At 41.9% G+C, this 15960-nt stretch overlaps 2 protein-coding genes across 5 annotated transcripts in view; one reads left to right on the plus strand and one right to left on the minus strand.

Annotated features, from left to right (window-relative positions):
* LOC135512461 (autophagy-related protein 9A-like) overlaps positions 1 to 10633 on the minus strand; it is a 24059-nt gene extending 13426 nt beyond the window's left edge. The window contains exons 1-8 of one of the 2 annotated variants that reach the window (XM_064934510.1): positions 10332 to 10633; positions 9569 to 9704; positions 9244 to 9289; positions 7544 to 7606; positions 7251 to 7421; positions 4464 to 4605; positions 3401 to 4149; positions 2927 to 3080 (exon numbers count right to left, since the gene is read on the minus strand). In XM_064934510.1, coding sequence (XP_064790582.1) covers positions 2927 to 3080; positions 3401 to 4149; positions 4464 to 4605; positions 7251 to 7421; positions 7544 to 7606; positions 9244 to 9289; positions 9569 to 9677 — 1434 coding nt within the window. In that variant the 5' untranslated portion in view covers positions 9678 to 9704; positions 10332 to 10633. Of the gene's footprint in view, positions 1 to 2926; positions 3081 to 3400; positions 4150 to 4463; positions 4606 to 4720; positions 4847 to 7250; positions 7422 to 7543; positions 7607 to 9243; positions 9290 to 9568; positions 9705 to 10331 lie in introns of those variants that run through there. The other variant, XM_064934520.1, reaches the window with a different exon arrangement.
* Positions 9739 to 15960, plus strand: abcb8 (ATP-binding cassette, sub-family B (MDR/TAP), member 8). Of its 3 annotated transcripts, none has more exons than XM_064934543.1 (16): positions 9739 to 9889; positions 11421 to 11757; positions 11887 to 12042; positions 12163 to 12257; positions 12418 to 12523; positions 12778 to 12939; positions 13114 to 13199; positions 13340 to 13437; positions 13529 to 13634; positions 13763 to 13796; positions 13920 to 14056; positions 14160 to 14254; positions 14366 to 14499; positions 14689 to 14836; positions 15039 to 15289; positions 15506 to 15960. In XM_064934543.1, exons 2-16 carry the CDS (start codon positions 11539 to 11541, stop codon positions 15587 to 15589), a joined length of 1911 nt encoding a protein of 636 aa, XP_064790615.1. In that variant the 5' UTR covers positions 9739 to 9889; positions 11421 to 11538; the 3' UTR covers positions 15590 to 15960. The 3 variants fall into 3 exon arrangements, with proteins under 3 accessions (XP_064790615.1, XP_064790623.1, XP_064790605.1); XM_064934533.1 differs by lacking the exon at positions 9739 to 9889 and adding an exon at positions 10822 to 11046; XM_064934551.1 differs by lacking the exons at positions 9739 to 9889; positions 15039 to 15289; positions 15506 to 15960 and adding an exon at positions 10726 to 11046 and having other exon boundaries at positions 14670 to 14835.

A 15960-nucleotide genomic window follows, 5' to 3' on the forward strand; every position in this document is an offset into this window, starting at 1 on the left:
CATTGTTTCTGATGCTGGGCATCATTAACAAGTGATATTATATAATTCACAAGTGACAAGGCTAATATTGTCACCCATCAGACTATTCTTCATTTATTCTCGTCTTTACATACACCACCGGTCATTTTAGAACAGGGTTTTTCTTTATTTTTACTATTTTCTACCTTGTAGAATATGTGAAGACATCAAAACTATGAAATAACACATATGGAATTATGTAGTAACCAAAAAAGTGTTAAACAAATCAAAATATATTTTATATTTGAGATTCTTCAAAGTTACCACCCTTTGCCTTGATGACAGCTTTGCACATGCTTGGCATTCTCTCAACCAGCTTCATGAGGTAGTCACCTGGAATGCATTTCAATTAACAGGTGTTCCTTGTTAAAAGTTAATTTGTGGAATTTCATTCCTCCTTAATGTGTTTGAGCCAATCAGTTGTGTTGTGAAAGGTAGGTATATTGATAAAAGACCAAGTCCATATTATGGCAAGAACAGCTCAAATATGCAAAGAGAAACCACAGTCCAACATTACTTTAAGACATGAAGATCAATAGGGAAAATTTCAAGAATTTTAAAAGTTTTCTCAAGTTCAGTTGCATAAACCATCAAGCGTTATGATGAAACTATCTCTCATGAGGACCGCCACAGGAATGGAAGACCCAGAGTTACCTTTGCTGCAGAGGATAAGTTCATTAGAGTTACCAGCCTCCAATAAATTGTTCACAGAGTACAAGTAACAGCTCCCGAGTGGCGCAGCGGTCTAAGGCACTGCACCTCAGTGCTAGAGGCGTCACTGGTTCAAATCCAGGCTGTATCACAACCAGCCGTGATTGGGAGTCCCATATGGCGGAGCACAATTGGCCCAGCGTCGTCTGGGTTTGGCCGCTGTAGGTCATTATAAATAAGAGTTTGTTCTTAACTGGACTTGTCTAGTTAAATAAAGGTTAAATAAAAACAGATATCTCAACATCAACTGTTCAGAGGAGACTGTGTGAATCAGGCCTTCATGGTCAAATTGCTGCAAAGAAACCACTACTTAAGGACACCAATAATTAAAAGAGACTTGCTTGGGCCAAATTTGAGAATGTTGGTTCCAACCGTCGTGTCTTTGAGAGACACAGAGTAGGTGGACAATCTCTGCATGTATATTTCTCACTGTAAAGCATGGAGGAGGAGGTGTTACGGTGTGGTGGTGCTTTGCTGGTGACACAGTCTGATTTATTTAGCATTCAAGGCAGTTAACCGGCATGACTACCACAGCATTCTGCAGCGATACACCATCCCATCTGGTTTGGGCTTAGTGGGACTATCATTTGTTTTTCAACGGGACCATGACCACAACACACCTCCAGGCTGTCTAAAGGCTATTTGACCAAGAAGAAGAATGATGGAGTGCTGCATCAGATGACATGGCCTCCACAATCACCCGACCTCAACCAAATTGAAATGGTTTGGGATGAGTGGGACTGCAGAGTGAAGGAAAAGCAGCCAACAAGTGCTCAGCATATGTGGGAACACCTTCAAGACTGTTGGAAAAGCATTCCAGGTGAAGCTGGTTGAGAGAATGCCAAGTGTGCAAAGCTGTCAAAGGCAAAGGGTGGCTAAAATAATCTCAAATATTAAAAATGATTTGTTTAACACTTTTTTTCATTACTACATGTGTTATTTCATAGTTTTGATGTCTTCACAATTATTCTACAATATAGAAAATAGTAAAAAGAAAAGAAAATCCCTTGAATGAGTGGGTGTTCTAAAACGGTTAACCAGTAGTGTATACTAAACAATATATGTGACATTTGTTTTGATTTAGAAGAGACCATTATCATGCACCTGTATCGAAACAGGGGCAGCGGGAAAAAAGACATGTCACCTACGTACTTAAAATAGCGAATGGAGGATGCTTTTTCCCATGGTTCATTTTCATGCCAGCCAGGTAGGCTATACTCCAGTTTTAAAGAGAAGCAATGAGCTTAATATTAGGAAAGTTGAGAAATATAGTAGGCTTAGCCTATAGAAAGCTAATAGGATCCTCCTATTTTTATTAGCGGCCATCACTGTTTTCTTCCACAATTGCATAGCCTATAGAAATGTTGCGCAACATGAGCTCTCACGAAGTGTCTGATTCGATTCTTGATTACATTTGCATTGATGTCAGAGTGACAGTTACCAAGTTTGGTAGGCTACTAATGACCAGCAGCAGAATCAGAGCTTGGAGAAGCCTAATTACCGAGACTAAACGGTCATGTGGAATTTGACTGCCTTCATGACTCATGACCACCAGTGTGGCGGTAATACGGCCACCGCAACAGACCTAGTTACAAGAGCATTTCAATTTCAGATCATATGTCATAAAGTCATACACTGACCAGCTGAATCCAGGTGAAAGCTATGATTCCTTATAGATGTCACTTGTTAAATCCACTTCAATCAGTGTATATGAAGGGGAGAAGACAGGTTAAAGAAGAATTTTTAAGCATTGAGACAATTGAGACATGGATTGTGTATTAGTGCCATTCAGAAGGTGAATGGGTAAGACAAAAGATTTAAGTGCTTTTGAACAGTGTATGGTAGTAGGTGCCAGGCACCTGTTTGTGTCAAGAACTTTAACACTGCTGGGTTTTTCACGCTCAACAGTTTCCCGTGTGAATCAAAAATGGACCACCACCCAAAGGACATCCAGCCAACTTGACACAACTGTAGGAAGCATTGGAGTCAACATGGGTCAGCATCCCTGTGGAATGCTTTCGACATCTTGTAGTCCATGCCTCGACGAATTGAGGATGTTCTGAGGGCAAAAGGGGTGCAACTCAATATTAGGAAGGTGTTCCTAATGTTTTGAACACTCAATAGTTCAGTAGTTCCATTCTATCTAAGCTGCAGCCAATGAGCAGTCTCTATTTACTGTCTGGCCCTTCTCACCCACCGCTTTGTACTGGAACAGCTGTGCTACCTCGTCCCGGGTCTCGCTCTTGTTGGCGTTGCCCCTCCAGTGGTCTGGCATGTAGTGGATGTGAGCAAGCACACACTGCAGCAGCTGCTCCGGACACCACACCATGTGTTCGTCTGGGATGAAGGACCTAGGAGGAGGGCATATTCACAGACATCATCTCTCTATTTCACACAACATATTATATGGATTATGGACAGACTGGTATGTCTGGAGGTTTAACATAGGCTGAAATATTCTCTAACAAAGACGTTTCCTTCTGCTCCCTCGCTCATTACTGTCTGTTAGAACTGGTGGGGTGACAACAATATGGTGGAATCAAGGTGGAGGTGTTGCATACCAACTCTGCAATGGGAAGGGGTAAGGAACACATTTTTCAAATGTTACACAGCCACAAATCACTGCAAGATCATCCCGAGAGGTCACCATTCCCCCTGTCCCCTGGCTTACCTGGTGATGGTGATAACCACTCCCAGCACGGTGATGGCGGTCAGGATGTGCTGCACGGTCAAGACATCCTCATCATACACGGTCAGTGCGATGAGCACGGCCAGCACCGAGCCCGAGAAGAACGCCACGTTCTTGGCCAGCACGGTGAGGAGCGGCGAGGTGAACGAGTTCATGTACTTGGAGATGGGCTTGTAGCCGCGGCCTAGCCTGCCGTGCAGCTCGTGGTCCAACTCATTGAAGTGGCGCAGGTAGAGGCGGCCGAACATAGACCAGCGGCGTGCTCCCAGACTCCCTGGCTCCCTCCTGATGACCTCGGTGTAGCTGAAGAAGGCGTAGAGCACCTGCCACACCAGGATGAAGGGGCAGAGGAGCAGGTTGGCCACGCCTAGTAGAAGAATGACCCGGCTCAGCTGCTGGGCCAGCTCCAGACGGTTCCCTGCTCGCTTGTACTTGGGGTGCAGGTTCCATTTGTTCTGGAACAGCGACCCCGGACCCCAGAAGAGAATCAGCTCAAAGTTGTACTTGAGGCCCTGGGTGAGAAACACCAGGTTTCCCAGAAGGGGGAGCTGAAGCTGTACAGGTAACAGTGACTTATTGACCATGGCCACCATGTAGTTCTTGAAGCGCAGGATGCGGTGGTAGATGTCCAGCTCAGTTAGCTCCTTCTTGTGGATACACATCTGCTGCTCCCGCTGCAGGCTGATCAGACGGTCCTGGACCTCCTGCCATGTGAAGTTACACAGCTCGTCCTGGAAAGGGGAGAGGTCAAAGGTGTTCAGACTTTGTACCCTGATATGAGGGACACTTACTTGCAGGTAAGCTGGGTGGGTATAAACATTTTTCTTCATATCTTTTGAAACCAATGGATTCCAAGAAAACTGACAACTACAGTAAGCTAAAATGGTCTGAAAAATCAGCATACCACTGTTTCATAAGACTCTAGGATCAAACGTAAAATAGGGTCAATTATCCCTTAATGTGTTATTCCTGGTCACTGAAACCTTTAAGGGGTTGACATAAAATGTCAACCCCTTATGTCCAGTGGACATAAAAAAAGCCTTACCATACTGATCTTCAGTGCTTTGATGTAGAACTGGCGTATCTCCCAGTAGCTGAGGATGTTGCAGAAGACCTTGATCATCCGGTAGACCCAGAAGATGGTCGCCATGATGAGCAGGAAGATGATCCAACTGTTCTCCTGGATCCTGGGGAAAAGAAGGGATGAAATAATTCAGATTTTTAGTCTCTGTTTGACATTAAAGGTTCATTTCAATTAATGGAAAATGCATGTGTATAGAGGGTATAAAACATCAGGAACACCTTCCTAATATTGAGTTGCAACCCTCTTGCCCTCAGAACAGCCTCAATTCGTCGAGGCGTGGACTTTACAAGGTGTTGAAAGCGTCCCACAGGGATGCTGGCCCATGTTGACTCCAATGCTTCTCACAGTTGTGTCAAGTTGGCTGGATGTCCTTTGGGTGATGGACCATTCCTGATACACAAGGGAAACTGTTGAGCGTGAAAAACCCAGCAGCGTTGCAGTTCTTGACACAGTCAAACAGGTGCATGTGGCACCTACTACTATACCCCTTTGGATGATGATGCAGGCCATGCATAGGTCAAAATTATTTATTTGCACCATTGATGTATGACCATAACTAACTATCTTATAAATATGTTAGTTTAAGACACAGGTGACCTTAACCAACCTTATAGTGTACCGTATGTTGTTGGGCCTGAGAGATATCTTAGGTAAATTAACTCCTGCTTAAGGTTTGTGGCTTGGTTATGTCCGACTAACGTGGTCTCTCCTGCGTATCAGAGAGCTGCTGAGAATCAGCTGGTAAACTTTTAAGTATCCCATGTCATTTCATAACACAGAACAAGTCACACAAAGGTTATGTTCCTCAACTCCTATTTTTCTTTTTAAAGGAACTTAGTTCACTTTTCAACTTACTCTTGAAAGTTTAAATAGTGGAATGCACAAGGTGCCATTTAAAAATTGGATAGTGCATCATTAGTGGGGGGGTGTTCCCTAATGCTGGAAGTTTGGGAACCCCTGATCTAGGTAACCACCCTGGAAAAACAGGAGAATGAACAATGAACATAAACATACATTCAGGAGTTTCATTTGGAAGTTTAAAAAACGAAAACAAACAACGTGACAAAGTCAGGCTACTTTGTGTGACATCTTTTTCATTTCCAGACCAATTCAAATGTTAAAATAGAGAGGAGTTAGGGGGAGGATGGGAGAGCAGGCAAATTCTGGTTTTAAATGATGGGACATGCTGTTCCTTGATTAGAATTCCTAGCAGTGGTGTGTCATCATCTTCCGTCTAAACACCCATTCAGTCATGGAGGGTTCTTAGAGAAGGGATTCGGGGGGGGGGCAGCATAAGATTGTGTTTGTGTGCAGAACCAGATTAATGATATGAAAACAGGAAAGCTTGTTTATCCTTATTGGAAAGAAATGTGGCTGTGGTGGGGGTGGAGGGGATTGGGTCTAGCAGCAGAGCTTGGGTGTGTCATGGGGTCCACAGACTGCCTGCCCAAACCTCAAGAGTGACTCCTTTCAGCTACTCAGTGAGCTGTCCCTGTGTGCGACTTACCATGTAGAGGCTATCCATTACATTGTTTTCCCTGGTATTACTCTGAACACAGTGCACTGATACACAAATAACCTGCTTCAAGAACCTGTCATCAACTACAGGCTGACGGTGTTGCAACTTGCCTCGTGTCTCCAAGTGTTTTAGGCCGAGGCTATGCGGATGATTTAGTATTTTGAAATAAACTATTCAAATGTAGTTGCAGGGACCTTAATTTATATTTCAGATTTGTCTTTGACAGAGAAGTCATGACTACCAAAGCCTTTGCTCGGTAGGTCTAACTAACTAAGCTCTTCAACACAAGGGTTCACCTAGTTCACAGCACACAAGGCTAACTAAAATAACTTTGGATCAAATTTAATTAAAACAGCAGCCCTCCCTCAGTCCATTGAACACAATTAGACTAAGATGCCAATAGCACTCCAAATGAATTAAATTAATGTCAACTTCCAATTAGATAATAGAAAACGACAATGATAAGACTTCACCACTCAAAAGAGCTCATATCGCAATTAGCATCTCTGATAAACAAGAAAAGGATTTCTTCATCATAATGTTCTGAGTGGAAGTATAACCCACAGGCAATGTGAAAGTAGGCCAGAGCTCTGCGCTCCACAGTGTATCTCTATGAATGTGATCATGTCTTACAGTAAAACCTCATCTGACACAACCAAATAAGCAAACATTAGCCTCAGAATTACTGGTCATCATTACATTTTGCTGGAAATCCCCTTTTCAGGCCTGATGAAGTTCTGCAGGTCCTGAGATGTATACCCTGGTATAATTCTGTCTAGTCACAAGAGAATAAAATACCCAATGTCATGAAGAAGGATTTACATTCTGGCATTGGCAGTGATTTTGGGATCCCCATTGGTGACAGCTAGTCTTACTAAGGTCCGACATATAACGAATAAGACATTACAGACAAAATACTTTACAATTGACATACATGTAAAAACATTAACAAGTAGTGTGTGTGTGCATCTATCAGTTACACATACATGTCAGTAAATACACATAACAAGTAGGTTACATGGGGGAGAGGCGTTGTAGTGGTAAGAAAACCACCCAATTTATCTATGCAGTCAAGCACTCAGATTTGTTTCTGAGGGATCATGTACAAAAACAATAAACCTGAACTGGCAACAAGGACAACTATTTCTACCTCAACTACATATTCTTATAGCCATCCATGCCTATATAGGCTACCAATCCATCTATTAAGCCAATGCTGATTGACCTACCTCTCAGTGCACTGCTGGCTTGGTAGGATGGCATCAGGCAGAGAAACCTTGTTCCTGTCCAGGGGGTTCTGGCCAGGTCCTGTGTGGTTCACTGCCCGGTTGGCAAACAGTATATCATACTCCACACAGTTGAAGAGGAATGTTGTGAAAGTGACCACAAACAGGAACTGACTGCAATAAGGAGTTTGAGATGTTGGGGTTAAACATTAGCCGATATAAACTTTGAATATTGTCTTAAAAGTTGAAACAATCTTAGATTAACATAAGGTTGGTAAATAAATGGATATACTTACAAAAGTTCAAAGAACTCTGATAACATCATACAAGCAAAGCCATTTTTCTGATGAAACTGATAGATGTGGAAATTTGAGTTAAGGAAAACAGAGTCAAGTGTTGTTTTTTTTGTCATAGCCTACAAAACAACCACTCTTGAAGTAATCGTTGATTGCTAATCAAATAATAACCGTGATGTAGGTTTTTTTAAGTAGACTTAATACATCCATTACAGAGAAACAAGACCACAACAAAGCAACGTAAAGTGAACCAGTATGGCATCAATATCATTAAAGTACAGAGGACGTTCTGGAAGGACACACATAATTGAAAATCGTTCTCCTGAGGCAAGTCTCTTATTTAAAGTCACTGTGCATCACGAGTTGCATTTATTTACAGCCACATCGTACTGTTAGAATCATATTCATGTCAAAGTGGTTTAAAATGGCTCCTTCCTAAATTAGATTGTTAGGTGATAATAATGATAACAGGCATGATAAAGCTGCAATTTTAAACATCATACTGAAAGTAATGCTTATTTACATAACAATAAGCTACAATACACAATACCAGTCAAAACTTTGGATACACCTACTCATTCAAGGGTTTTTCTTTAATTTGACTATTCTACATTGTATAATAATAGTGAAGACATCAAAACTATGACTTATGCTTGCGCCAAGAAACACAAGCAATGGACATTAGACCGTTGGAAATCTGTCCTTTGGTCTGACGAGTCCAAATTTGAGAATTTTGGCTGCAACCGCCATGTCTTTGTGAGATGCAGAGTAGGTGAACGGACGATCTCCACATGTGTGGTTACCACCGTGAAGCATGGAGGAGGAGATGTGATGGTGCTTTGCAGGTGACACTGTTTGTAACTTATTTAGAATTCAAGGCACACGTAACCAGCATGGCTACCACAGCATTCTGCTGCGATACACCATCCCATCTGGTTTACACATAGTAGGACTATCATTTATTTTTCAAAAGGACAATGACCCAATACATATTCACACTGTGTAAGGGCTATTTGACCAAGAAGGAGATTGATGGAGTGCTGCTGTAACCGATGTGAAATGGCTCGCTAGTTAGCAGGGAGTGCGCTAATAGCGTTTCAATCGGTGACGTCACTCGCACTGAGACCTTCAAGTAGTTGTTCCCCTTGCTCCGCAAGGGCCGCGGCTTTTGTGGAGCGGTGGGTAATGATGCTTTGAGGGTGGCTGTTGTCGATGTGCGCAGAGGGTCCCTGGTTCGAGCCCAGGTAGGAGCAAGGAGAGGGACGGAAGCTAAACTGTTACACTGCATCAGATGACCTGGCCTCCACAATCACCTGACCTCAACCCAACTAAGATGGTTTGGGATGAGTTGGACTGCAGCGTGAAGGAAAAGCAGCCAACAAGTATGTGGGAACTCCTTCAAGACCGTTGGAAAAGCATTCCAGGTGAAGCAGGCTGAGAGAATACCAAAAGTGTGCAAAGCTGTCATCAAAGTAAAGGGTGGCTACTTTGAAGAATCTAAAATATATTTGGATTTGTTTAGCACTTTTTTGTTTACTACAGTATTTCACTTCATAGTTTTGATCTCTTCACTATTATTCTACAATGTAAAACATTTTTGAAACAAAGAAAAACCCTTGAATGAGTAGGTGTCCAAACTTTTGACTGGTACTGTATATTGCCAGAGAAACATGTTTATCACAAACATGTCTTAAAAGGATATTCTTGTAAAGAAGTTGTCCAGATTCTTGATATGGTGCCATGAGTCTGCAAATTAGGGGTGGGAATAAAAGTAACATTGAGACTTAATGAAACCATTACTTTTGTTCAACAAAACAGCAATAACAGTAGTAATCAGGTATGATTTGAAGAAAACAACAACTTTCAGTGAATCTAGAGCCTGGGTTTATAGGAAATAGTTGTACTGTGTCATTCATTACAATGAATCACATTATCACACCAAATCATATTATACTATAACATAGCCTTTATGTCTATCCCTGATAGAACAATATATATTACGTTATAATATAACCAGTACAGTACCACTCAGGCCCTCTGGCACATGCACTAATAGGTCCTCCTCCCCGGGAGGTGAGTCCTCCTCAAAGTCATCAATCCGCTGGTACTCCTGGTAAGCTTCAAAGTTCGCCATTGTCCTTCACATTCTCCACTGTTCCTCCTCCAGTAAGCAAGTTGGGAACACACACACAGTGTTATTGTGGTGTGGATTGGAAAGAGCATCATTCATCAACGACGAGTGTCAGACACAGTGAACACACACTACATAGATGATGTCAGCGGTGTGAGACAATTTACAGCAAGATGAGCTGTCAACAACATTCAACTGGAGAGTTAGATAACCAAGTAAGTGTAACGTTAGATTTAAAATATCTGGTCTATTTGGTTTTCTATGCATTCTTGCCTTTCTTGGAATCTAACGTGCTAACGTTGGCTAGCAGTTGTGTTCACGACAGTGTGACAGGTAACGTTGGCTAGCTAACAGAAATAGGCACAACGTTACATAGCTAACGTTAGTTAGATTGACTAAATATTGTGTTATGTTGGTTACTTGTTGTCAACAACCAACCAGTCATTTTACAGATAAATAACGTTAGTTAGCTAACATTCGCTAAAGCGAAATCAGACAGTTGGGGACAGCTTGCTACTGCTATTATGCTAGTTGATGTTAGTTAGATACGTAGCATTACAATGTGACGTTGAATGGTTAACGTTACCTAACACCAACAAAGGCAGCAACAAATTACCAAGTAGCTAACTATCTAGCAAGGTAGCTAAATGTTCTTACCTCGATCAGCTTATTTTCTTGCTTGCCAGTCAGTTAACGTTACTCGTTTATCCTTGCCTTGATGTACTGCTATTAACGTTATTGTTCCCTTCACGGTCCATTCGCAGAATTCTACATTCAAATGGCCTGGACTTCAACGTTATTTGTCGAGCTATTGGAATAACCAATATTATATATTTAACTAATAGATATTAATGGTTGCTAACAACCTAACTAACAGTAGCTGGCCAGCTAAATAGCTAGAGATCATTCGTGGGCTTCCACTGTTTTGTCTTTCACAAACATATGTCAACAAAACACAATTTGACGTCACTTAATTTTAACGATCGTCACTTCCGCGAGACGAGTGTCTTTTTTTCCTTCTTTTTCCCAATGACAGAGATAATCCTTGCCAATGATAATGAATAAAGATTCATGTTGTAGCCTTTTAACATTGTTTTTAGCGATCAAAATGCGTGTTTTGTTATTGACATTAAACATGATCCCATTTACAGTGCCAATGAGATGCATTCTGGGATAGTGTCAACATGGCAGCCTACATGTTGTTCCTTGTACCCTTCTGAGTTAAGCGCTCAGATTCTTTGAATTTTGTTAGATTTCCGTGAAAACGTCTAAATATGTTTCACTTACTTTGTAATAGAGTCAGCACAACTGCACCGTTGCGCCCCCTCTACTCGCATTTGAATAGAACACAAGGTTTATGGAGACAGCCACGGTAGGACAACGTTCTAGTTGGCTAATGCCGGTAGTCAGCTGATCAGACAGCTACTATAGTTACAGACCTTAGAGTTTGCACTAGCTAATATTCCTTATGAAAACAACATTAGTTCAGCAATGTCCCAAAGTTGTAAGTAGTGTTGTTAACTGTTCAGTAAAGTGATTTTAATGGAATGGACCATCCAGAAGTGTCATGCCTTTTGTAATTTTTTTTGTCACAATTTTAACAATACATTGAGTGAAAAGCCCACCACATAGTTATTATTAGTTGTTAAGCTCATGTTGTCCATGTCTCTCAAACTTGTATAATACAGATCACACTACAAACAGTACAGCTTGTTATATTGTTTGTTTGTTTTGTTTTCGTTTCAGATCACGGCTATACACAACACAATTGGCCAATGCAGGCAACTCCTCTGGACAGCCAAGTAATGCTGCTGGGCGTATCTGGGGTCTGGCTCAAGCAGCAGTTCGCCAATCTGCCTGCTGGATGTCAAAACCACCAGGGGGGGCCCTGAAGTTCATCTTGGGGCCAGTGGTTCTCACCATCTCTGCTCGAGTACTTGGTAGTGTAGCATATTGCCAGGCAGATGTGAATAACAATGTTCTACTAGAGCTTCAAGCCAAAGAAACTGAGCCTGAGTTCGACTGGCATATCCTGTGGGAGTTTGTCAAACCCCAGCTTTTTGCCCTTCTTGGTGCTGTTGTGGTGAGCAACATAACTTAACACTACTGGACAATCTACTGTTTAGACAGTAGCATGTTGGCTAAACTCCAGTGGTGTTTTAATTGTATTGGAATGCAGAGATATTTCAGACCAATCATGTTTTTTTTGCAGCTTGCTTTTGGTGCTGCCATCTTGAATATTCAAATTCCCCTGATGTTGGGCGATCTGGTGAACATAGTGGCACGCTACATGAGAGAACATACTGGGAATTACATGAGAGAGATGAGGGGACCTGCTCTGAAGTTGCTGGGATTGTATGGTCTCCAAGTAAGTTGTTTGTCAAAAACGTCATTGTCAATTATTTAATTTAAATGTAGATTGAAAAATCTACTTCTGTGGAATACATAGAAAAACAATATGGTCATGAAATCTCTTTCCTGGCTTCAGGGTCTGCTCACGACTGGTTACATCATCCTGCTTTCCAGGGTAGGGGAGCGAGTAGCAGCAGACATGAGAAAGACTCTTTTCCAATCTTTACTCAGGTATACACCCAGTTGCAGTAATATATATTGAAAGCAACAAGAGGTAGAATAGACCAGTTCCAAGACAGAGAGTAGAGTGACTGACTAGATGTCACTAGACCTGCTATCCACTGTCCAACTTTTACTCTTGCTAACACAAGACTTGGCATTTTTGTTTCAGGCAAGATGTGGCCTTCTTTGATTCCAACAAAACTGGCATGCTGGTGAACCGTTTGACTGCTGATATTCAGGAGTTCAAGTCTTCCTTCAAACTGGTTGTCTCTCAGGTATGGCTGTGTACCAATGAATTTATTGGATAATTAAAAGTAGTAGGCTGCTCCAGCCGAAGACAACATACATTCAAAATTATCTCAGATAAAAACAAAATAAAGCTTATGTCCATTGTGGTTCCCTATGCACTTCCCTATTACATATTGCCATAACTTTTCAGTATAATTTATTAATTAGCTGTTGCTCCCATCTAGAGACAGTTCACAAGATCGAAATCTAATGATATTGCCTCAATTACTCATATCTACAGGGCCTGCGGAGTGTAACACAGACGGTTGGCTGTTTCGTGTCCCTTTATGTCATCTCCCCTAAACTCACTGGTATGACAGTGGTGATACTTCCCTGTCTGGTGGGGGCAGGAGCTCTGATTGGCTCAATCCTTCGCAGGCTGTCCCGATTGGCTCAGGAACAGGTGACATCATCACTCATTCTGACTCATTCACTGTCTGAAACACATTTAGAGAAATAGATAAAAGTGTCAACTGAGAAAGCATTCTACTGAGTTTATCAGAACTACAGCATAGAGAATAGGTGTCTGTTTGTGTCTGGACTGATATACAGTATGTGTATTGTTGTGGGTGTGTAGGTGTCGAAAGCAACAGGGGTGGCAGATGAGGCCCTTGGCAATGTGAGGACAGTGAAAGCCTTCGCCATGGAGGAGCGAGAGATGCAGTGAGTGACAGTCCAGATCAGACAATATTATCAGACCTGCCTTATAATAAAGTCACAATTGTCTTTCAAAGCATTCCTAATTTCACCCCTTATTAGAGGGATTGTGTGAAAGAATGTAACTATTTGTCTGTGTTTTGCAGGTTATATGCCTGGGAAGTGGACAAATCATGCGAGATGAATGAATCTCTAGGCTCAGGGATAGCTGTTTTCCAAGGAATGTCAAATATCGTCCTGAACTGTGAGTTCCTTTTATCATGAATAGTGGATTGAACTCGCTATTTATTTAAGTATGCCATTGCTTATCTGTTACATGGTTCCTTTTCTTGCAGGCATTGTTTTAGGCACCATCTTTGCTGGCGGGTCATTGATGGCAGGTGATGAAATGTCTCCAGGTGACCTCATGTCTTTCCTGGTGGCTTCACAGACGGTGCAGAGGTAAAATATTTGTTGTTAGCAAAGATAACACTTAAGCTAATCTCTCACACTGTAACGTGCCAAATGCTTGCATTATCAAATGGAAGTGTTCAATGAATGTTAGGTGAATAACAAATTATTTTTCTTAGGTCTTTGGCCAGCATCTCTATCCTGTTTGGCCAAGTGAGTAAAGACTTGACGTATAGAAGAAGTCAGAAATACATTGCTATCAATGTAGAGTTTCAGGTTTCACAAGGTGATCATTTGATATGGCAATAAGAAATTAGAACCTACCATGTTTTGCAGATGGTCAGAGGCCTCAGCTCTGGGGCCCGTGTTTTTGAGTACCTGTCTTTGGAGCCTACCATTCCACTTTCGGGAGGAGGCCGCATTCCTTACAAATCTCTGACAGGACGGGTGGACTTCATGAACATTACTTTCAGGCATGACCACATCAGAAAGACAAAATTAACAAAAAGACACACACAAACACATACAAATTATATATATCAGTAAGTGACATTTTTTGTATTTGTTTTTCCACAGTTACCCAACGAGACCTGGCCAACAGATCCTAAAGAACTTCAATCTCATCATCCCCCCCTGTAAAACTGTCGCAATCGTTGGAGAGTCCGGAGGAGGTAATGTTCCATGCGTTCCCATGGATACAAGTTCTCAATTAGTCTGATTACATAAACATAATGAAATATTTATGAAAATGGTGTGTCCGTTATGGTTCTCCTGCACTGCAGGGAAGTCCACAGTGGCCTCCTTGTTGGAGCGTTTCTATGACCCCAGCAGTGGTGTGATCATGTTGGATGGTCTGGATATCCGGACACTGGACCCATCCTGGCTCAGAGGACAAGTCATTGGATTTATCAATCAGGTAAATGTTCTAGAATAATCATTATGTTTTCTAGTGCATAAGTATGTTCTAGGATCTTCTTTCAGAACTGCTTCAGATTTGGTTATTGTCCTCCGTAAGAAACAGCCTTCTTGTGTGATTTTTGCCATAATAACAGTGATAGCAATGTTACTTTGTTATTAACAATTCAGAACCCACCCCTGCGTGTAGGAGCCTGTGCTGTTTGGCTCCTCCGTGATGGAGAACATTCGCTTTGGAAAGCCGGAGGCCACTGACGCTGAGGTCATCAATGCTGCCAAGCAGGCCAACGCCCACCGCTTTATCACAGGCTTTCCAGATGGATACAACACTGTGGTTGGTAAGTGACAGCACATATTTGAGAAAAAAATATATATATATTTTTGTGAAATCCTCTGATTTATTACTAGTCTATACCACTCTAATAAATCCCAGACACACACATTCAAATCAAATGTACTTAAATACTTTTTAACATAAGTAGTACTAATTGCATTACAATAAGTGCTTTTACTGAATATTGTACCTCTGTGGACACACAGGTGAGCGAGGAGTGACTATGTCAGGGGGCCAGAAGCAGCGTATTGCCATTGCCCGCGCCCTGATCAAGAACCCCAGCATCCTGGTCCTGGACGAGGCCACCAGTGCACTGGACGCAGAGTCAGAGCGGGTGGTGCAAGAGGCTCTGGACCGGGCCACCACAGGACGCACTGTGCTCATCATCGCCCATAGACTCAGCACCATCCAGAGGGCAGACCTCATCTGTGTCATGAACAATGGACGCATTGTAGAGGTGAGGGAGTGGCTAAAGCACTGAAGGAAGAGAGGGATGTCTATTGTCCTCTGTCCCATTGGTGTTTTTTTCCAGACATTGGACACTTTTCCCAATCACGTTTTCTTGTCATTAAAGTAATTATCGTAAAGTTTTTTAAAGAGCATCACAACACTTAATGATGTCAATTTAACTACAAATGCTTGGTTGTATAGTTTTTGTCTTGTCTCTTCCTAGGCTGGAACTCACACGGAATTGCTGAGCAAAGGAGGGCTGTATGCTGACCTGATACGCAGGCAGAGATCAGAGGGAGAGAAGTGAACACTACTTTGATATGGCACAGAACTGTAGGCCTATATCATGAACTAGGGACAACCTTTTCATAAGAAATGAAAAAGATGCATAGGTATTATCACTTGTTTTATGTTGGTGTAAAGTTGATTTAGTTTAATGGTCCAATGTCAAATTCCATTTTTTTTTTAAAGCCAAATGTATGGGTGGACCAATTGGATTATATTTTGTGGCCCAAGTAAGGCTGCTGAAATTGCAAGTGTGTATCATGTGTTGTTTATAGGAAGAGAATACTAACTGTACAGGATGTGAATGTGGTTTTAGCAGGGTTACTTGGCCCTGTCCTGTGTCTGTACATTTTGCAAGACTTTTAATCATTAAATTCTATTCATCCACACACA

The sequence above is a fragment of the Oncorhynchus masou genome, chromosome 3 (assembly GCF_036934945.1).
Source record: "Oncorhynchus masou masou isolate Uvic2021 chromosome 3, UVic_Omas_1.1, whole genome shotgun sequence".
NCBI classification, from domain to species: Eukaryota; Metazoa; Chordata; class Actinopteri; order Salmoniformes; family Salmonidae; genus Oncorhynchus; species Oncorhynchus masou.